Source organism: Cyprinodon tularosa, unplaced genomic scaffold, assembly GCF_016077235.1.
Source record: "Cyprinodon tularosa strain WSP-4 unplaced genomic scaffold, ASM1607723v1 ctg721, whole genome shotgun sequence".
Classification (NCBI taxonomy): Eukaryota; Metazoa; Chordata; class Actinopteri; order Cyprinodontiformes; family Cyprinodontidae; genus Cyprinodon; species Cyprinodon tularosa.
Genome location: NW_024039476.1, coordinates 242,280 through 265,202, shown reverse-complemented (window position 1 = coordinate 265,202; position 22,923 = coordinate 242,280). Strand labels below are relative to the sequence as shown.

The window sequence follows — 22,923 nt, the reverse complement described above, 5'->3', positions numbered from 1 at the left end:
TTGGTTAGCACTATAAAGATTAGGTCCATGCACTAGAGGAGTAAAAACACCACAGACAAAATAAAAGACTTTGAGGATAACAGGAAAATACCAGAAGGAACTGATAACTAAATAGAGGAACTGGTAGAGATATCGGCAAAGGAGTATAATTACTGGTATGAAAAACAGGCAACTCTAATTAACAAACCGGTCACTGCAATGAGGGAACAGGAAGGAGACAGAGAAAATTACAGAATACCCACATAAGGGGAAAAACAGGGATATGGGAGAGGTAAATTATAATTAGACATAGCAAAATGTTTATACTAATCAGGCAATTAAAGAATTAATTAACAAAATAAATACATTAACAAAACAGACTAAGCAGATCTTAACCAAATGATAAAATGTACATACACACTAAATTAAAGGGAACTCATCCCCCTCACTTCATAGGAAATACTGTTTATGCTGACCCAATTATATAAAGGAGCTGAAAGAGTGAATTTGTATGTAATATAGTGGAAATTGTGTACTTTATCAAAGGACCAGTGTCTAATTGTAGTGTTTCTTAACCACATAGACCTTAACTTGTTTCAATGTATCTTTCAAAAGAAGATTCCTACTTAGCATAGAAAATAATTTGTATGAAGTTCACCACCACCTTGTAAGTTCTGGGATTTGTGGTGCTGTCCTTGGTGCTGAAATATCAGCCCTATCTATCTATCTATCTATCTATCTATCTATCTATCTATCTATCTATCTATCTATCTATCTATCTATCTATCTATCTATCTATCTATCTATCTATCTATCTATCTATCTATCTATCTATCTATCTATCTATCTATCTATCTATCTATCTATCTATCTATCTATCTATCTATCTATCTATCTATCTATCTATCTATCTATCTATCTATCTATCTATCTATCTATCTATCTATCTACATTCAGGTTTTCTGTCCCTGTGGTAGGTCCAGTCCTCCCTTCGCATTAAAAGCCTTTCCAAAACGGACAAAAGGAGAAACAATCCTTTTCCTTACATATCAGATGGCCGGTTAAGGTCACGCTGTTATCGGTTGGTATTGGCGCTTAGGTTTCCCTATCTGATAGGTGAAAGGAGCTGCTTCTCCGGGTCACCCTTAAATCTTGATATGCAACATCACTATCCATTCACACGCATAAAAATACACACTGGCACACAGCCATTAGTGGAGTCAGTCAATTGGGATTCGTAACACAATTTTGCCATGTGATTAAGAAACAGATGATGATGATGATGTGAGGTTTGGTCTTCCTTTCCGCTGACGCTTCACGTAACGAGGCAACAGGCCCTTACAGAAGATTTTTACTGAGAAAAATGACATCACTCTTTGACATCCCTGGGGACATGCAAAATGAAGGCGTATATGTAACAGCTTTAATGAGAAATAAATTTGTATTATTATTACTGATAATGTGTCATAAAACATGTTCACGGTGCTTTGCCATTAGAACACTGCATGCGCTCACTGGTCACACCTTGGAAGGAGCACCAATGTTTTGGTTGTGAGATGAAAAAAAAAGTAGTCTTGAGCAGGGTAGAGTGAGGGAAGAAGATCTTCGACTCACTTTCAGAGAGGGAGGGGAGAGAAGTGAGCTCTATTCGTCCATTAACTTCCAAACGTCTGTTGCTAAGAATAGCCTCTCCCCTCCACCTTCCCTAACAAACACACGCAGACTTGCGCGCTCTAACTGTGACGCGCATTTTTGTTTTTTCATCATCTTCTTTTTATTACACGCTCCCGTGCGCGCGCAGTCTTTGTCGGCTCGGGTTGCAGCTGTGTCTTGCAGGAACTGCATGGTGCGAACATCAGCCACACATACATACAAGGGTATCTGCTTATGATGAGCGCTTATCCTATTGTGGACATTATGACACTTGTAACACCTCCCCAACCCCCCCCCCCCCCCCCCCAACATAAACAGAATATGTTACGCGTTATTAGAGTGGGCGCGTCTATACTGCAGCCAGAAGCACCTGGTGAACGAGGCGTCCACCCGTGGCATACGTGTGCAAGTTGTGTGCGTCATGCGCCCTTCCTGTAAAGCACAGAGTTTAGAAAAACTGATTTTGCTTGCAGGGGGATTTTTTTCTTTTTTTGTGTGTGTGTGTGTTTAATTAAATCGGGTTAATATTTACAGGGGAAAAAAACAGTCGATCGCCTCCTCATCCTGTCTTTTTGTGTTTGTTTGTTTCTGTCCATTCACCGATCGATCTGTCTCCATACCATCCATATCGTCCGTTTGTCCATCTCCTTTCTCTCCTTGAGGGCTGCTGGATGAGGAAAGATGAGGCCCTTTTCAGTGTGTGTGTGCGTGTGTGTGTGAACGAAAGAGAGAGGGACAGAGAGACCGACAGACAGGGAGGGAGGGAGAGAGAGAGAGAGAGAGGGCGCTCTTCCAGGACATTTGGGCTTATCGGTGCGGACCCAAGACTGTTCGGGGTGGGGATGGTGAGGGACTTTTTTTTCGGCACCTTCTCGAATGTCCGAACCTAGATCATGAGAAGGTGTGAGGCGGTGAAGAACAGCCTTGTCTTTGACGACGCCGTCCCCTTCCCTCCGTTTCTGGATGGATGGCCGCTGCAGGTGAGGGATTGAAAAGGGAGATAATGTGGTCGGACCGAAGAGGATAGGAGGAGGATGCTTCTGAATTCGTCTGATGAAGGAAAAAACAAAGACTAATATACAACAATGACAGTGACGCTACGAAGGAAAACGGTATTTTTTCTCCCCAACATTTTATCTGTAATTGGAATAATGCGATCTGAATTTGGACTTAAGATTGACAAATGTCACATTTTTTCTGCTGTCAAAGCTTGTCGGAGAGCACTTGTGAAGCAGCTGTAGGGTGACGGGAGCCAAATTATTACCACACGCTGTATCAAACATTGCGGATGTTTCATAAATAAATAAATAAATAATCCTGGCTCTCCCTCCTTCCCCCATACCTTTTTGACATAAGAAAAAAAAACACTAAAAAAGACGGGTTTGAGTCTATTTTTATATCCCTTTCTACATTGGGGCCTACATTTTGTGAATTTTAATCCAAACATTTAATGTAAAAGTGAAGAAATGAAGCGTCCAGAGAGGTGCGGGAACATTTGGTGCGCTCTGATCCAAGCATGAACCAAACAGAAGAACATGAAACATTCATGTATAACTCGATAGTCTCCCCATGAACTCATGTTTGGAGGCAAATCCTACTTTTTATGGACATAAATTCGGACTAAGACCGAGACGCCCCACAGCACTGCCATACAGTGCAACCAGCCAGCCAACCGACCGCACATTTAATTTCTTCACACCCACAGTTGGCCGTTGGCACAGGCACACAGAAGAAGGAGGACGCCGCAGGCTTCCATGGGCGTCCTCGTCTGCTGAAGCCGGAAGGTGCAGATGTTGATCGGCAAGCTCGCCAGGCAACCCCCGTTGTGCATATGAGACGTTCGGATCCAGATGAGATGTAATGTGGTGTGGCCACACAGCTGAGCATTGGTCTCCTTATCCGCTGTTACGTGAAGATTGGCGTCCGAGATCGGTGTCCACTGAATGGCGCGGTACGGAGATGAGATGCCGTCCAGGTACGGTGGTGGGCCCGGTGGAGGAGGGGGCCCCGGGGGCCGGGGCGGTAGCAGGCAAGGTGGGCCTCACGGACATGGCCACGGCCATGGGCACGGTCACGGACACGGACCACCTGGAGGACCCGGTACCCAGAGAATGTACAAGCAGTCTATGGCGCAGAGAGCCCGTACGATGGCCCTCTACAACCCCATCCCTGTGCGCCAGAACTGCTTCACAGTCAATCGCTCGCTGTTCATTTTCAGCGAGGATAACTTCGTGAGGAAATACGCCAAAAAGATCACCGAATGGCCATATCCTTTTACTGGCGCTGTCCAGTGAGTAAATGTTTCTGTTGCCAATAGGTAAGATTTTATATAACATAATTATGCTTTCAACTTCACAACAGTGGTGTAACAGGAAGACCCATCTTTGTAAGGTGAAATGCTGGCTATGCGTTTTTCAGGTAATTAAGATGAAGGTGAGGGATTGCTGATTCCCATTAATCATTTTGTTCCTCTTAATTTCACGTCAGAGTAACGCGGGATTTGCTTGATGTACCTGTCTGTGTGAGATGAGTGTAGGGTGAGCATGTGATTGGGTGGGAAGTTTGGGGGTAGGGGGTGGGGGAGTCTGTTTGCTGATGTCAGCATGCGCAGCAACCCTACCGCCTTGAACAGAGAAAGTGGCGAGAGGAACTGGAGTGAGTGGAAGGGCGGAATAAGCACAGTATGGCTTTAAATGTGTGTTTTGATGAGTGCGTCCCTGCTGTAGGCTACACCCGCTCCTATCAGCGCGATGCAGGTGGCTTTATAGATATGTGCAGAAGGCATAGCAGGTGACAGTCTGTATGGTGGATTTACTTGAGAATTAAATAATTATTTGAGTTATCCCACCATATATAGAGACATTTTGAGGCTTTCTGCTCTAATCTGGCAAAATGCAGGGTTCACTGAATTCATTTCTTCATTTCCAAACATCCTGCACGACTCTGGGTGTCAAGCCACAGCAAATTCTTTCCCCAAATCTCCTTGTTTTAGTTTTCATACATATAATGCAAAAAGGCAGAAAATGAAACAAAGGTTTTCATGTAATTTTTTTTTATTATGTGAATAAAAAACATTGGTTAATGGAGGGGATGGGAATAGGAGAAGGCCCAATGGTTGTACTGATCCTCAAGTCTTGACAAAAAGGCTAACACTTTCTGGTGTCTTTTAGTTAAATCAAGGATAGATCACTCAGTGAGGGATGTTGGCAGAAGATTTTATACCTAAAATGCTATAAGATGCCATTTGACCAGTTTTAGTGTACTCTTATTGGTATATATAGGACACAAAGAAAATTAGTTTTTTAAATAATAACCTCTGAGAATGTAATGTGTGTGTGTGTTGGATGTTATTTGTGGAGTGGCAGTAACAATTATTGGATTTCTTTGCTGCCATTTTATATGCCTCTTTAAAAAAACACTTTCCTCAGTGGTTAATTTTGTGTTGATTCTGTTTTTATCACATTAGTTCCCTCAGTCACTATTCTAAAGTGAATATGTTTTCTGTTTGCAATGTACATTATTGACTTTACAAAAAATTATCAAAGAGAGGAGAAGAGGTTGATTAAATCCAAACTGTACTTTAAACATGTAACTCCAGTTTGACTGGTTTCCAACAGCTTTTGTACTTGGCTTAATATAAATAAAGTTGTTTGACAAGATAAAGAGATAAAAAATAACGCTATTTTTCAGTGAGCAAATGCATAGCTAAAACTTCCTAAATCTAGAATTAGTTTTGGAGAGTCACTAGTTTTAAATTATATATATCATCAATTAAATATTTAGTATACAATTTTACAAGTATATGATTATCTAGTATATAGTCTTTAATTCCTATGTTTAGGTTTGACCAGTTGAGGTATTTTAGGGAGTTATTTTCCTTAGCTGTGTATAGCCCTTAAATGGATGAAAAGGTATGCTCAATCCTTATCGGTTGGAAATGACAACAAGCAAAAGACAACCTTTTCAGGCACAACGTAAATATTAATTTCTTTTAATGCCCTTGCACTGTACCCTGTCACTACAGCGCTCTGAGTAATGAGGCACTCTTCCCATATCTTAAGCCTTCTCTGAGGACAATTATTTTCTTTTTTATTGATTTCTATAAATAGCTTTTAGGCTTTTCTTGGTAGAAATGTGGATCATGCCAGTTTAAATGTTCCTTCACAAATTGGTTCTGTGACTCCCACATTTGGATGTTTTTTTTATACAATCTGTAATGCAAACTATATCAGTAGTACATCAGTCGTTTACCGTATCATAAAAAAAACATAATTCTATATGTATCATTTATAGTATTTGGTCATTTTCTAATTAACAGTTGAGATTTGAAATGGAATTGCATTATTTACAGGGCATCAATAAATTTGTCAAAAACACGGCCCCTGAGACAGTGCATGTAGATGTTTACCATTTTATTGCAAACCTTAAAAAAACAACATATTGAGTTTTGAAGTTGTAATTTGAAACATCGTTTTTTTTATTTTTTTTTTAATAGAGAACTTTAGAGCTTGGTTTAGATATTCAAGATAAACTAATACATTTCTTTCCCTATCACCAGTAACTCAAGTGAACATCACCTAATGAGAGCCATCATAAAAAAAAAAAAAAAAATCCTGTAGAGTTTGCAGTCTACCAAATGTGATATTGACAACTTGCAGGGCTCAAACAAATACTTCAACTGAAAAAAATAACTATTTGATACAAATCTATTGTACAGTCATCAGCTCAAAAAAAGCACATCATGTAAAAAAAGGAGAAAATGAAACCTAATAGTCTGATGTGAGTGAAATGCTGTCTATTGCTCACTGGTGCTGGGAAACAACTTAACAATTCATGCATGTTGGTTTTCGTTTTCCGGGTTTTATAGCTATTAGATGTCTGAAAAGTTCAAAATTGATGTTTAGTTACACCTAGTGTAATTTACACAAAGACATGCAGTCCCTCTGCATACACACAATATGGTTTCTGCGTCATCTGCATGATCTTAAGTGCTTTTTCTTCTTGATGCTGTAAATGGAGAGGAAGTCAATATATGTTCTATCTATAGCAAGAATGGGCTCCATTTGGAATACAGTGCTCTGCAAAATGTTCAGAGTACACATTATATGTGTATACCTGTTTCAAGAATCTCAATTTTAAATTATTTTTCAAGTTGCTTTGAACATTTTTTTTTTAAGATTCTTGAGAGTTTATCTTTAAACTACATGCATTGTGTGTAGCAGATAGAGAAACATTGTCCTTAGGCCAAGTCTTTTTAATTCACCATGTTCAAAAACATTTGTTTTTATTGTTATTTTTGTATTTCTGGTCTTTATCACTGACCTATGACTCAGTCAAACAATTAAAGGTCACATTAATCAAGCAGTAAGCCAATGTTGCACATAGACAAAACAAAGAACTCTGAAACAAGAAGAAACAGTAAACATCGGTCTCTATTAGCTTGTTTCAAAGTTCAGACTCCTGCAAAAATTCAATTGTGATCTTATACCAAATAATCTTATAATGATATGCAAAACACTCGATAAACAGAAGCAGTGTATGGTATTTATATTTTTCAAAATTTTCTTTATAGGCTTTATGAGATGGATGGGTGAATAGACAGACAGACAGACAGACAGACAGACAGACAGACAGACAGACAGACAGACAGATAGACAGATAGACAGATAGATAGATAGATAGATAGATAGATAGATAGATAGATAGATAGATAGATAGATAGTTCACTGTGAAACTTAGATGCAAAAGACGTGAAAAAGCTGGATGGGAAGTGAAACATCTTAAAACTTGGAAACAAAATTCAGTGGATTGTTTTTAACTTTTTTTGGAATGGCTATGACCTGGATGACGGAGAATCTTCACCAACATGTACAACTTAGACTAAAGATGATATTTCAGCACCAAGGACAGCACCACAAATTCCAAAACTGACCTGGTATTACGCACTTGTGTACTTCATACAGTTTAAACTACTTTCCATAAGTAGGACTTTTTAAAACATAAATATATATATATTTTGACTTATCTTTTTTTTTCTAAAGATTAGTCAAATTAAGTTGAGGCCTACTTAAGGGCTTGCAAAGAAGACTCAATGAAATGATGTGAAGAATCACAAAAATGAGACCAGATCCCTGTGATGAAGTACACAATGTCCACCATTTTACATATAAATTCATTCATTTCAGATCCTTTATATAACTGGATCAACATAAACAGTTCCTCACTCCAACTGGGTTGAGTTCCCTGTAATGTTGTATTTTTGTAATTGTTATAATTTTGTTAGGAGCTGTTTATTTATTTTTTTCCATTTTCCATTTGTGATTATTGTTCTTTTATTTTTAATTTATATTCCAATTGGTAGAATAATTTGGCTATGTCTCATGTTACTTTATCTTTCCCATGTCAATCTCTTGTTGGTATTGTGTAGTTTCATTTGTTTGACATATCAGCCTTTTATTACAGTCTTCTAGTCACTTGCATAAAAAATCATAAAATGAATATTACTCCTTAAATACTCTTTATTTTTATCAATCCTTTTTAATTTGATGTAATAGTAGAAAAAACATGCAAACTATTGATCAGGAGAGGCTTGTTATTAGAAATTTATTTGTCTCATTTGGACAAGGGGACAGGTTTGTTACTAAAGAGCATAGTTCGGCTGCATTAGTAGAAAATAATACTGCATAAATGGCCAAGGAATAATGTAGCCTAAACTCATAGCCAACTCATAGTGTCTGCTAGGAAAAATTCATATTTAATATATTGCACTTTCTATCAGCCACAGACAATGTGTCAGTCATAATTTAATTCAAGTCATTAGGACAGACAACTGACAAAAGGGAGCAAGAGATACACTAATGAGTCAAGAAGCAAGAAAAAGAGAAAGGGATGAGGGTAGTTTTAGGTGGTGATCTACATTCACTGCAGGATCTAAATTATTCATTCGCTGTTCTCTAACTTGCTTTTGTCAGCTGATAATGTAGAATACTTGACTTTAGTTCGTTGAGCTTGTCTTGTATTTACATCTGAGTTATTTCATAGTTCGTTTTTGACATTTTCCTCTTTATTTTGAAATCTTGTTCATGTTATAGCTCATATGTTTTGTTTTTGGTTCCTCATCAGTCAGATTATGTGTTTTATAAGCTATAGGCCAGTTTAAATGCAACTATTTTTGCTTAAAAGAAGCCCTGTTGAAAGACAACATTGTGCTGATCTTAATCATTTAAAATTTTGCAGCTTAGACTAAGGTTTGAGAGCAGGCATGAGGGACTATGAGCATAGGTAAATTATTATTACAGTAATACAGTGTTTACAGCACAATTTCTTTTGTTTGAACAAAAAGAGGAATATTATTCCTGCTAAAAAATATTAAATAATTTTCTTAATATATTATGTATAATATTTACTTGGAAATTTGATTTTAAATCATACGGCTAAAGGTAAAGTGCTGCCTTTTCGTATCTTCAATGCATCTGCATAATTCTTAGTAAAGTAGTAGATGGTATTCAACTATAGGAATGGTATGAAAACATTGTGGTAGCATTGGTCCATAATGTTTAAAACCCGTGTCTAGTGGGATGACATCAAGCTGTCCATTCCTAAACAATAAAAAAAAATGTGTTGTCAATCTTGGCACATTCAAAAAACTAGTTTTAAAAGCAATGTCAAAGTGCATGGCATGCACTAAATAAGTATACAAATAAGTATACAAACACTGTTTTAATTTCTATTATTTGGAGGCTGCTTACAAATATAGGGTTTAAATTTCAGAATTGTGTCTAGTTATTCAATTTTTACATCAATGCATTTATATTAAACAGTAGAAACATGAAAAGCATCTATAAAGTTTTATATTGAGAGCCTTATGTAGTTTAAAAAAAACAAAACATTTGTTTTAAAAGCTTAAAGTCATAGGGAAACCATATCTAAATGTCAAATCATTTTGGCTTAAATGTGTATGTAAATGTACTCTTTATCAGACTATATTGCCCCAAAATTTAGAATTATTTTTTTTAATCCTGTCTTCAATCTGTGTTTTTCTCTCGCTATTTTATGTTTTACGCTAATATACGCAATGGTTGAAATAAGAAATAAGAATCATTTCCTTTCCCATTTAGTTCCATCCCAGTGTTCATGGGGATAGACGTCTGTGTCTTCGGCAGGCGTAAAGCTAACTGAACTGGCAGCGTTGTGAGGCAAGGGCTCAAACATGTACGGCTGTAAGCCTTCTACACCAAACCAAGCTTCTGCCGCCCTGGTGTCCTCTTCCACAACAACTTCGTCCCTACTTTCCTCCTTTAAATAAAAAATGTATGAGGGAAGAGATTCATCCACGACCTCCTACACAAAACTCTCCTCCTCTTGCACGTTTCCGCTGTCCATAGCGTTCCTTGATAGTGCATTTCTAAGTCACCAATTTAGTGCTTTTTGGTCTCAATGTAATTTCCCATTGGGAACCTACTAGCACTAAGTTGCTAACTGGTTAGCAAGATGCTTCTGACAAATCGGCACCAACCGCAATTGCTTGTGAACCTTCCCCCGCAAAAATCCCACCCCCTTGATAAACGACCAATCACATTCCCTTTATTCACTTGTGTAAAGTCAGGCACTCGGAAGAATTCGAAAATGCAATGGTTGGAACAGCTTAGTTGGTAGCCATGCTGTCTTGTATACCTAAATAAAAGGCAGATATATGCAGATATATACATTTTAGGATTTCATAAAATAGCCAGCGAACACGTAGGTAACCTCAACATATTGAGGTGCTCTTATTTTGTTCAAGTTGATATGCTGAGATTTTGCACCTTTTCCACTAGCTCAATTTGGCCCTGCTCTACCCCACCTTGCAATTTTAACTCTGTTTTGTGCTGCTTTTCAATACTGGTACTGGCTTTCTGGTCTATTCAGAAATACAGTAGATAGAATCAAAATGAGAAAAATCATTACCGGTACTGAAAACCAGCAATGCAAATGTTGGTGAGGTGGAGTAGGCCAAGTGGAGCCAATTGAGAATATTTATTGGTAGTCTGGGTTGTGTATGGCATCATTGGCAGCACTAAAGAACAAGTGACTCAGCTGACATTCCTCCCGTAATGGAAACAAAAGGCATATGAAAGAGTTCGAGACTGCATTTGCGATCAGCTGTTATTTATAGACATCTGTTTTAAATAAGGCTTTTGGCCAAGTGTTGCAAAGAGAAGTTAAGCTTTTGAATGAGTCAGTCTGCCATTGAGATGAGGGATTTTAATTGGATGTAAAAGAATGAATGTTGCATTTTGGAAAAAAAACTGAAGTGAGAGACTTTTTTATATTAGAAAGGGTCTATTAAAAGGCTGACATTGTTAAGAGAGTTATGGTAAAGAGGAAAAACAGCAAAAGAATAAATTTGGACACTCTTTAAAAAAACAACAAAATTTTTTGGCATTCTAGACCTACATAGCATTAGCACAGATTAATTCCTATTCTTTAATGGGAAATCTTTTTAGTTTTCCTAAAAACTTCCAGAATTTATAATACAATAATTGCATAATTTCAAATTATAGAGGCTCACATTAGGAATCTTCTACCCATTTGTTCCCCTGAGTTGTTCTCCCTTTTGCTGTCATGCCCTTGATTGATAAGAAGTGAGGTTTTGTCATCTCTCATGTTTCACCACCAGGACGTTTTTCTCTTTCACGCATATATGATTCCCCCCCCATTCAGATTTACAACGGTTGTTACTATGTTGAATTGAATGTATTAGACATCCATGATGTTAATCAAAAACATTACACTAAAGTTTTGGAAATTTTTGCTGAACTTCCTGACAATTGCAAGTCCAGTTAAGTATAGCATGATCATATATGACATGAAAGGTTGTATGCAGCATGTGTGCCACAAGACACACACCCTTTGTTCTGTTTGTTGGTGTCCTTCGGGCACAATATGCCCACCTTGTGTTTTGCTGTCTGGTAATAAATGTGTGAACTGATCCATATCTCCCCTAGGCAGACTTTGCACTGAAGTTTGCACTTTCAAAATACCTATCTCTATGTTACATAGTATTTGCATAAGACTGTAGTGTTAAAAAATATATATTTTAAAGGTGAACAGATTATTATAATTTTTTTGCTTTTGCACATCCAGTTCCCTCTAAAGGTAAATCATGCATCACAGTACATTACAACTACAAAACCTAACAAAAAACACACATTTATGCATTTAAAAAGTAAAATGATACATCCCTTTCAAAGTAGAAGAAGATGGGCATTTTTGTTCAACTCAGAATTTCTAGCCCCTGTATTGTAAAATTGCCTTCAAAAGCAACAGTACATGAAAGTATTTTTAGAGTATGTCTCCACCAGCAATACATATGCAGAGAAGGACATTATCTTTGCAAAATAACTTGTGTTTAGTCAAATTAGATGGCGAGGATTTACTCTAATTCGGTCATTCAACTCCAACATTTTCTAATATATAAACCAGTAGCTTTAAAAACTGTTTATACTACCTTGCATGTTTTAGACGTCTTTCTGTTGCAGCACAACTGATTCAAATAACTGCAAAAAATCCTCAGCAGCCATCAAGTACTGCTGAAGTCTGTTAATTATTCTTTTTGCATAGGTGTTGTAGCAAGAAATAAATTTTAAACGGGCAAGGCAGCAGTACCTGAGGACCCAAATAAGTCTGTCATTTGCATTTCTGCAGCTCGTCCAAAGTTACTGTGGGTCTCTCGGCTGCATTTCTGATTGATGCTCTCCTTGTCGGATGGATCAGTTTTGGTGCATGGCCAAGTCTTGTTCAGTTTGCATTTAGAGGACATTGTTTTCATTTTCAGATGTTAGATCGGACAATGCTTCTTGAAAAGTTCCAACTTGGAATATTGTTTTATTATCTGCTCTCCTTTATCTTGGTCGTCATGATGCTAATTATTTACGCAGAAAACTCAGAGAACTAAGTGGATGCTTCTTTAGGCAGTAGTTGAGATCATTAAACACATGGTGAGAGTTTTTTAGTTTTAAGACAAGAAGTTAATTGTTTAACTCCTACATCCTGAATATGTTTTAGTGTAGATGTGATGTGCCACCATGCACATGATCGAAAGCATCCGGCTGCTCATGTGAATAAATTTGACCACAGTAACTGTACAAACATGACCAGCTATCTCATCAGTCATGGCTGCTGAAGCTGGAAACCATCACAAATCCAGGCATTGTCTGAGTTTAATGTGGGATGACTGTGGTGAGCCTTTCTGCTTCCTGGAAGATATGCGGATGGATAGTTAGTGTTACAGTTAAATGCAGTAGGTAAAAGCACTTCTGTAAAGCAAATATTAAATCAGAGCTTCATGGTTCACATTATGGTAGCACTGCAGGTGTAACTAGCTGCCCAGTGCAATCAGATCTCATGTGTGCAGAAGTTTCATGCATTAAGGATTTTTGATCTGCCTCTTCTGATCCATCTCTGCATCCCTACATCATTTTAGACATGTTGAAAATGCTGCAGTGAGAGAAAATATTGAGAAATTTTGCTGACTGTATGCAGTCAGCGAAATAAGAAACTTTTATCTGAGATTGAATTAAAGACGATCTTGTTTCTTTTGTCATTATTTGTATTTAAACTAAACATATTATTTTAAATTTTTCCTTTTTCCTATCCTATTCTCCTCCTGCTTATGAGTCTTCTTCCTTTCATTTAGTTCTCTGCTCTAACTCTGCTGAATTATTCAGTTGCAGTTGAGTTCGGACAAGTGCGTGTGTGCCTATAAATGTGTGTGTGTGAGAGGGGCGCAGTGACGCTCAAGAGAGCTATTTTTGGGATTCGAATACGTGGAGAGGGAGAAAATAGAGGGAGAGCGTCTGTGATGGATTGATTTTTTTTTTCTATGCTCATGTTTTTCTTGGTCACGTGTTGCAGCTGTTAGTAGACAAACCCTGTTGGGGGCCTGCACTCTACCTGCAGGGCATGCTGGCATGTTCTGAAGCTTCACTCTGTTCACTCGCCATACAGATGCATTCTGGCAGTGAAAAGAAAGGGAGTAAGCGGTGTTCAAATGAGCCTCTACTGTCAAGTATACAAACACAGTTCATTTTAACACAGCGCCTACGTCCGCCGAACATAAAGCTTATGTGAAAAAATGTCACATCCTGTCCGGGCATACACTCTCCCTGCTGCACACACCACTGTCAGCATCTTGTGGAAAGTGACAGATTGGCTATATGTGGATGATGAGGGAGAGCTGGTGACAGGGTGGGGGAGAGACAATAGCCTTTTTGTAAGAAGTAGAAAGAGCCACCATTATGGTTTATAATCTACCATTTTGAAAACATGACTTTGCCATTTTAAAGGTCTAATTAAACATCTAGTCTTATTTTGAAAGCTTTTAGCAAACTGCCTCGTTTTTTGGCCTTACATAAATGTTTAGATCCCTTTTTTTGCATTTTGTCACTTAAAAATGACAAAAATTCAAGCATTTAAGCAGCAGAAAATATATAGTCGGAAAGTGTGAGGAAAGAGCATCAACGGTTTATCTCAAAAGTGTGACATGCTTTTACATATTCCCCTATGATTTGTTACTTTGAAGAACCAATTTTTAATTACAGTTTCAACCCTTTTTAGATTTGTCTTTACCAGTTTACAGACATACATTAATCCTGTCCATCCTCTTATTAAGTTAACCAGCTTCCCTATCCCTGATAAAGATAATTATCTCCACATCAAAATAATGCCACTACCATGTTTCTAAAAAAGTGGAATAGTTGTTTCCTCGCCAAGCATTAGTCAGATTAACATAAAAGTCGGGTGCAAATATGTGCAATCAAAGAAGAAATCAATTAAAAAAAATCAAAATTAAAAGAATGATTTATTAATTCCAAAGGGAAATTAAATAAGAAAAAAAAGCTTATTGTGCAAATAAGTAATAATGTAATAAGGTAACTATTTTACAATAGATATTGGATGTGATTGTGCTAACCTGACAAGGATTGCTGGTATTTTTAAAAGTAGATGCTATCATAAACAGTATTAAATATCACTGAACAGTCTGACAGCGGTGGAGATGAAGGATCAAGTGTAGCTCTGCAGTTTTTCCGCTCCTCATCATTTCAGTGCAGGTGGTGTTGTCCATAATAATTTTAATGGCTTTCCTTCAACAATGGCTTTATTCTTCATACTCACTAAGAAAATCCTGGTTTATAAAGTACTTGACTAATAGTAGTTTGTAGAGATGGGATTTATGGCTCTTTTGTGACTCTTTGTTACAATCTTTAATTTTTCAGGTCAACTAAGAGTAACTTTTACAAGTAAAGAATTTCTAGTAGGAATTACGACACACAATATGGTTTAGAATGAATAAAATATACAAATCTCACAAGAATACTAAAGGTGAGACTTGTTCTATAACAGCCCTATTGATTTTAATTCCCTTTGTTGTCACTGCAAAAATTCCATATATGGTGGCTAGTGCTTTTTGTAGCACTGTTGCCTTGCAGCAAGAAGGTCCTGGGTTTGATTCCCTGCCTAAGGTCTCTCTGCATGGAGTTTGCATGTTTTTTCTGTGCATGAGTGGGTTCTCTCCAGGTTAATTAGGTTAATTGGTGTCTGCTAATTGCCTTTAGGTGTGTGTGCAGGGTTGTATGTCTCTGTGTTGCCCTGCAATGTACCAGTAACCTGTCCAGGGTGTACCCCGCCTTTTGCCCATATATCTTGCCAAACCAACCCTGCTTTGACAGGTTGCTAATTTGAATTACCCCTCACCTAATGAATTTTACAAATAACTAAAAATTTTAAATTATTTCAACAAACCATTAATTTACGGAGGAATTTCTTTGCAAGAGAAATTTAATAATACAGAAAACATTTTTCTGTTAAATATTGCATTGGGCTCTACCTTGTGTGTCATTCCAGAAAATTAGATCCAAATGTTGCTCCATTTTCTTTTGCTCATCTCCATGCAGGTTTTTGCCTTTTTTTTATTCCTGTTTTTCTTGTCTCCTCCAACACAAAGTGGAAAAATTGGTTCCGCGCCAAGCGCTAGGTATGCTGCCTTCAGAGTTTACACCATGCATGGGAAATACAATGCAGACTCATGGGGTACATGGGTGACATGTGAAGACAGAGTGGCTACTTTGCTTTTTAAACTGGCTACCAAACAAAGACATTGCAACTGTGAATCTATTCTCATTGCAGCATTCGAATAAAAGATTTGTTTGTGAACGTCACAACTCTAATGTCCTGTCAGCAAATTCTTCAACTTAATCCATGGATATTTTGAGCTACTCCAGAGTTATAATGGGCCGCTTATTCAGTTAATGTAATCCTTGCTCAGGCTATTGTTGTACAGAGTTGGTTGGGCACATCTTAGGATTGGAGCTCTAGCAAATCATTTCCATTTTTTGGCTGATGAACTGAACTGCAACTAACGATTCTTTTGCAAATAGATTAAACTGTTTATTATTTTCGATTAATAATCAGATAGCAAAAGGTTCCTTCAAGAAGACTTTTAAGGAAATCAACCGAGGTGGATTTCAAACTTCTAAACTTGAAGAGTTCTGGATAGGGCATATTGACAGACAAAAATATTTTTTTATCTTAAATGAAATATGTTTACATATTTATTTACAATCTTTGAATAATTGCTGCTCTAAGTGGGTTGCTCTGGCAGCTAAATTCCTGTTTTAGAGTGTCTTTACTTCAGTTAACTATTAATCAATTACTAAATTAGCTAATGATTATTTTAATAATCAATTAATCATGATTAATCCAATTAACTATTTTAGCCCTAAATGAAATGCATGTTTTATTTCTCTCCCTTTCTGTTATTTTGTCATCTAAAACCCACCAAGGAACTGTCTTTATTCTATTTCTAGTCATAAATGGATAATAAAGCAATTTGTGAATAAAGGTGCTTCATAAGAAATGTCCACCTTTTTAATTTAAATGGCAGCTAGGTGATCATTAAAAAACAACAACTTTTGGAAACCACAAATAATGCTGCTGTAAGCATTCATCAGAAATATAAAACTAAGCTTTTACTGTAGCCATGATATCTATTAAAACGGTCTTGCAGTGGTAAAATGAAGCTCTTCCACCACTTCGCTTCTTATCTTTACGCTTTCAGATTATCAAAATAATTAGCTGGGTTTCAACCACACTGCTTAATCCTATTCATCTGATCAAATCTTCTCTTCTTAGGCAGAAGTGACAAGAACGTAAAGTAATTATTTCAGCTATTCTGCTGCTGCTCAATAATGTAACAGGGCACACAGGAGGGAGTGGAAAGAATGGAGAAGAAAGGAATTAAAGATTTAAATTAAGTCTCGAAATGACTGAAGAGAGGGGCTGTATGTTTATGAGATCAGCTTAATACACCTCAAAACCTTTAAGATGGGCCTTTTAGAATCCTTTAAGGCACACTTTTAACTTAACAAATTTTTTTTTTAATGCTTGTAAAAAGTATATTTTGTCTCAATGCTCAAATTAAACTGATCTACAAAATAGATGATTTTGTGCACCATTCGTGATTCCACCACACTTACTATAGAGAACACATATGTAACTGTGCACAAAGACACTCCATCATTTCAGGGATGGTGTTTAAAAGGTTGACAACACAAAAAAATCCTTCTAAATTTAAATGGAAGGTACTTTTTGAGTGGTGAATGCAGGCATCTCATTAATAGGTGTTCACTGTTCCTGGTATAAAACATCCTGTTTTAGATGGGTACATAAAAATTACCTACGGCCAAAACTTACCTGCGATGTTTAGAATCTTTTAAGTAAATCAAAAATGGCTGAAATAACATTTGGATCTTTATACCAAAAATAATTACTTCCAAAAACTTTGTTGCTGAAAATTTGGCAGAAAAAAAAAAGTATTGACTGCAGGTAGATGCACGTCTAAGGTCCTTTCACAGGTGTTTAATGTTAGTTTCCATTTTCTAAAATAAAATAGCTGCTAGATACCTTAAATCCATGAGTAGCATTTGTTTTCCTGATTCTTATGCATTTTAATATTTCTAATCTGTAAGGACTAAAGATAGCTATAAAGATTATAGTTGGGCTCCTAAAAGTTGTATTTATCATTGTACTATAGAAAGAAAAACAAAGTTAAGGTTTAAAAAAGATACTTCCATAGAGATGATCTTTAGAGAACCCAGTAATCAAATTGCTAAAGGTCCTGTTATAACCCCCTGTCTCAGGTCTTGCATAGTTTACTATACTCAGGTTTCCTTCTTCAGTCCAAAAACATGACTATTAGGATAATTACTGTCTTTAAAATGCCCTTAGGTGTGAGTGCGTTGGTGACATGTCCAGGGTGTATTTTGCTAGAGACGGCACCATCCCCCTGTGACCCTGATGGATAAGTAGCAGAAAATGGATCAATTTCTAACCTTATTCAGATTTCAGTGTGCATTATTGCATGGTATACACACTGCTCAGCAAAGGAAAATACTGCAATCTTATCACACCTCTGTTAATTCTCATGCTTTATTCCTCATTCAACTTTACTGTGCTCATGATCTCTTCCCTTCTCTTCCTGTCCAGGTCCATCCTTCTTTTTTCTGTTTCTCATCATTTATTTTTTTCATCCATGTCTGTGCCCACAGGACAAATTTTTTTTCTCGTTCTCCTCTTTCCTCTCTCTTATTCAAGTCATCAATATACCTTTCCTCTCCCTGGCTGTTTTGTTTTTTCTTTTTCATACTCCTCATATAGTCCCGGCATTTGTGGTTCTTGCACATGTGCTGACATAGCATTATCCAGTTTCCTTTTCCTCTGTCTTATTCGATATTAAACTGAGCTGGCAAAATGATTGATGGTCAGGCTGGGTGAAAGAAAGGAAGGATATGATGAAGAAATGCTTGAATGCAAGAGTAAGCAGGAGTAAAAGAAAATAAAAAAATGAAGGAGACTAGAAAATAAGCAGAGGTGTGGCAGTAAGTGATTAAGTTTAAGCAGGGTAGATAGTGGGAGAAATATATCAGAGGAAAGGATTATCGGATGTGAACAGACTCTATGTAGAGCACTGAGGGACAAGGTTAATAAAAGCCATTAGAAATGTGTTAATATTCATAAGGTGCTTAGGTTGTTGCACCCTTCCTTTGCAAACACATTATTCGGGCACTGAAAACTGTTCATGACAGAACGCATAAATACACACGGAAGCAAAACAATGATAACGAAAAAGCAAATGTACTGTGAACCTGCAGATGGAAAGACAATGTAAAATATTTTTTGGGGAGAGTATAGCGTTATCCGTTTAACTCTCAGTTTTTGCCCTTTTTTATGTGGCTTTTAGAGAAAAAAAAATCTTATTGAAGGTTGGACAGTACCTCAGAATTAGTTTTTCTGAGTTTTGCATGTGTCTTAGTGAATTTCTTTAAACCTAAAAGTTTTACATTTTAGAGATTTGGTACCCTAGAGAGTAAAAAAAAACAAAAAACAAAGGAGTAATGCCACCAACTAAACATTCACTTATCCTTTAAATGTAATTAGTTTCCTTAAGAGTTTTGTTTGTTTTGGTTTATCGTTAAGAAAAATGTTTGTAGTTAAACCGTTCAATCATTGCAACAAAAATTTACATTGAGGTAACCAGTATATTTTCCGCTTTTAATTGTATGTCTTCTTGCTAGATATATTAGAATAAATAATATACTTTCCAACAGTTAGTGGACGCACAAATGTTGATCTTTGTTTCAGACATCCCCTACAAATGACTATGAAGTCAAACTGCAAACAGCATATCAATTAGCATTTAAAGCTGGTTGCTTTTGTAGCAAAATTAAGGGCACAATTAAAAACATTTACATACTATCTATCAAGACATATTTGCCTTTCTATGTGTTGTTTTTGTCCTTTTAAACAGAGATTTAATTGATCAATTTCTAAAAGTGCGACTGAAATTGAGATATTCACTGCATTAGGCCCAAAACAGAAAATTATGTTAAGATCTAATAAAGCCTCAAATTCTACATTTAATGAAACAGTTATCTACCTGGTATATTAACAGCTATGAATACTATGTCAAATACAGCTCACAAGGACAAGAAAAAACCTGTACAATGGTAATTTAACAAACCTATAACCCTAAGGAAATTATTTAAGAGATTAGCAATTTCTTATCGTTTTAAAAAACTCAGAATTTTTTAAAATAACCTTTTTATCACAATATCTCACAGAACAATACAGGAAGAACATTATGTGAGAGATGTGAAAACATCAGAATAATGATAATAATAAAGATATTCTGTACATATGTCCTGCTGTACATAATACAAATGTTCTCTCAGCATGTTACAATTGGCATAAAGATATACAACAATTTGGTGATATAAATAATAAAAAAAAAACACCCACACAAGTTAAAACAGGTTTTTATATTGTTAAACATTTTTCTTTCTTCTATCTTCTTTATGAAACTTGTAATTTATAGATTTAAATATTCTTTAACCATGTGCCATCTCTGGTTAAAAAGGTCGGCTTTCAGTTGTAATGAATTTTTTTCCATCACATAAATCTGTTTTAGTCTCTGTTTCCATTCAGTTACAGTTGGTAATTTCACATTCTTCCAATTAACAATTAACAAAAATTAATTAATTAAAGACATACAACAATTAACTTTTATTATGCAATGATTAGTTATACTTGTAGGATATATATTTGGTCAGAATTGAAACAAATCAGCTGATATAACACCTAGTAAGTAAAACTGTACATTTGAGAGGACTTCTCTTTTTACAATTTTCTCTGTTCTTAATTTTTTTCCCAATATGCAAGAATTACTGGATTGTCACAAAACATGTGTATAATCACCTATTTTACCACATTGTCTCCAGCATAAAGCTTAAGATGGATCTTTCACAAAATTTGAGATAACCAGAGGAGAATGAAAATAACACATTTTAAGTTTCCCTTATAGGTCCTTCCACTGTTCACTATTAATTCCCTTATGGCAGCTATAACAGAGTGTGTCCCATAACTCATCTTCTATTACTGTATTTCGCTTCTAATTCCCACTTTTCCTTGATACAGTATTTTAAGTATTTTCAACTATGTCTGTTGACACTCTCTTATAAAGATGATGGGAGCAGACAGGAACTTTTAAAGTCATTTATTTGATTGTGTATCACAACTCACTGAGGATCAGATTGTGAAACATGAGAAAGAAAGCAAGTTTTTTAGCTAGAAAATTTATTTAATCAGTGTAGAAAAATCCGACCTTTTTGCACAAAATTTTTCATAAACCAATATCGTAAGCAACTTAAATTTAGACATTGAACTAAATTAGAAAATGCATGATGTTGATTTTGACCTGACTAGCCCTGTCAGAAACCTGAAGATAGTCCACATAGAAACAGAGCATACAATACTAAAGGTCCAAATATTAATCACCTTGTTATAGATATTGTACATTGCTTTTGGGGTCATGGTATTGGGGGCCACAATGAAGCAGTACTGTATTTCAATCTGAAAAACTCACACGTAAAGAAAAGACAATTAGGAGAAATTTATTGATACAATTACTTTGTCTTTGGGGCTCAGACCTCGGCAGGAAACATAGAGCTTAATTTTGATAGATATGCATGAACGGGAGCAAAGAATAGGGCTGTTTCCCTCCAGGCCTGAAACTGGTGGTGGAGATAGATGAAGTTGGTCAGTCTGTAGACTGCTGGTTAGTGAGACGCTATGCTGAGCTTTATGGGGCGATCCAGTGGATTGCGTGAGCTGACACTAGAGCTTCACTCAGGGACCTGGAAGATGGAAGTCCAGTTTGATAACACAGGCTGAGAGAACCTGTCCATGATGAGCAAGCATGAAGCGACAGTGGAGAGGAAAAACTCCCAGTTGGGCTCAACATGGCGGTCTTCTGCCGGTTGAGATGAGACAGGGAACGCAGTAAGAGTCTGGGAGGAATGACACTTGATGAAGCTTAGCTACGATGGTGGAGGAGGGGCTGGAGGTGGGTTGAAACTGTCATCTGGATAAACTCACACAGCGCATCGACAGCCTGCGCACAGGAGCACACAAGTGGATCGAAGGCCTTTTAAGATGAACTTTAGGTGCCAATTGGCTTTCATGGAGGTGTGGTTCAAAACTGATTGGCTGTCTCGCAGTTGGATGTAAGAGCAATCAGTTTCTTCGTAGGAACTTCTGCCTAGGCTCCATTTCTGACATTGTTGCCCAACAGGAATGAATTTTGGATTTATGTAACATTTTTTTAATTTCTTTGTGTAGTTTCCATTGACTGTTTGAAGGCATGCACTTATTAAACTGGGGTAAAAAAATCTAAGTGCTAGAGTAAATGTATTTTGACAAGATGTTTTAATGTTCTCTTAACCATATTAAATCTAAATTTCACTTTCTTTTGCTTGTTGCAATGGGAAAAAAATCTCTGATGATAAGTGGTTTGTCTCTTTCAATGTATCTCTGTGGATATCTAATACTTAAATGCTAATACCAGCGGCCGGTTGAAGGTAATGTGATCCTACACATTATACTGACTCAGACTGACAATTGCATACACATCTAAGGTTAAGACTTATCATGAAAGAATGAAACAGAAATAAATAGGGTTAGAATGAGCACCAAGATCTACCAAAGTGAATTTTACATATGTATTTAAAAATGCGTTTTTATAAGCAGTTTCCTTTTACTTTATGATTTCTTACCATTTAGTGTCGAGCCCCTGTTACTATAGGGAATTGCTGCTCCTAAATGATGCCAGCAAAAATGGGGGTGGGGGTGGGGGGGAGGGGGGTGGAGAGGTATCAAAAAGGAAAGGGCAGCAAATGAGCAGTAAATATCAGGTTGGCCTGAAAATATCTGATTGTTTCTACAGATGAAAGTTTGCATGACTACATCCCCTCGCTTTAATGTCTTACTTATCTCAATTCCATTTGTAGGTCATGCATGAATGCTGCTGTAGTCAAAGCCCTTCCTATGGAAGCAATGACTACAGGTTTTTAAATCCCTCCATATTTTTGGGGTTCTAATAACAAGATGTAAGTTTTTTTGTGACTTTAAACTGTTTTAATATAAATCTGTTATGGTAGAATGACCCCAGTTGTACTTAAAAGTCTTTGAATTTACAATTTTTCATTTCAATAAGATAAAATCGCCTCAGGATTCCTTAAAAACACAGACAATAAGCAATAAATAATTTTTATCGGTGATAAAGGTGCAGTGATATAAAGCTACGGCACGTTTGTTTGAGAGAAGCAATCTATGATAAGGACAATAAAATATGAATAATCTGTTAGATACTTTAAGTCTTTACATGGAGCTCAATGGTATAAACCTCTGTAAATGTCC

The 22,923-nt window shown here is 36.6% G+C and overlaps 1 protein-coding gene across 28 annotated transcripts in view; it reads left to right on the top strand.

The window, feature by feature from the left end:
• Positions 1-2,402: 2,402 nt before the first annotated feature.
• cacna1aa (calcium channel, voltage-dependent, P/Q type, alpha 1A subunit, a) overlaps positions 2,403-22,923 on the top strand; it is a 110,657-nt gene continuing 90,136 nt past the window's right edge. For 22 of the 28 annotated variants that reach the window (XM_038269148.1, XM_038269147.1, XM_038269145.1 and 19 more), the window contains exon 1: positions 3,576-3,898. In XM_038269148.1, coding sequence (XP_038125076.1) covers positions 3,576-3,898 — 323 coding nt within the window. Of the gene's footprint in view, positions 3,899-22,923 lie in introns of all 28 variants that reach the window. The other 6 variants (XM_038269155.1, XM_038269156.1, XM_038269153.1 and 3 more) reach the window with 1 other exon arrangement.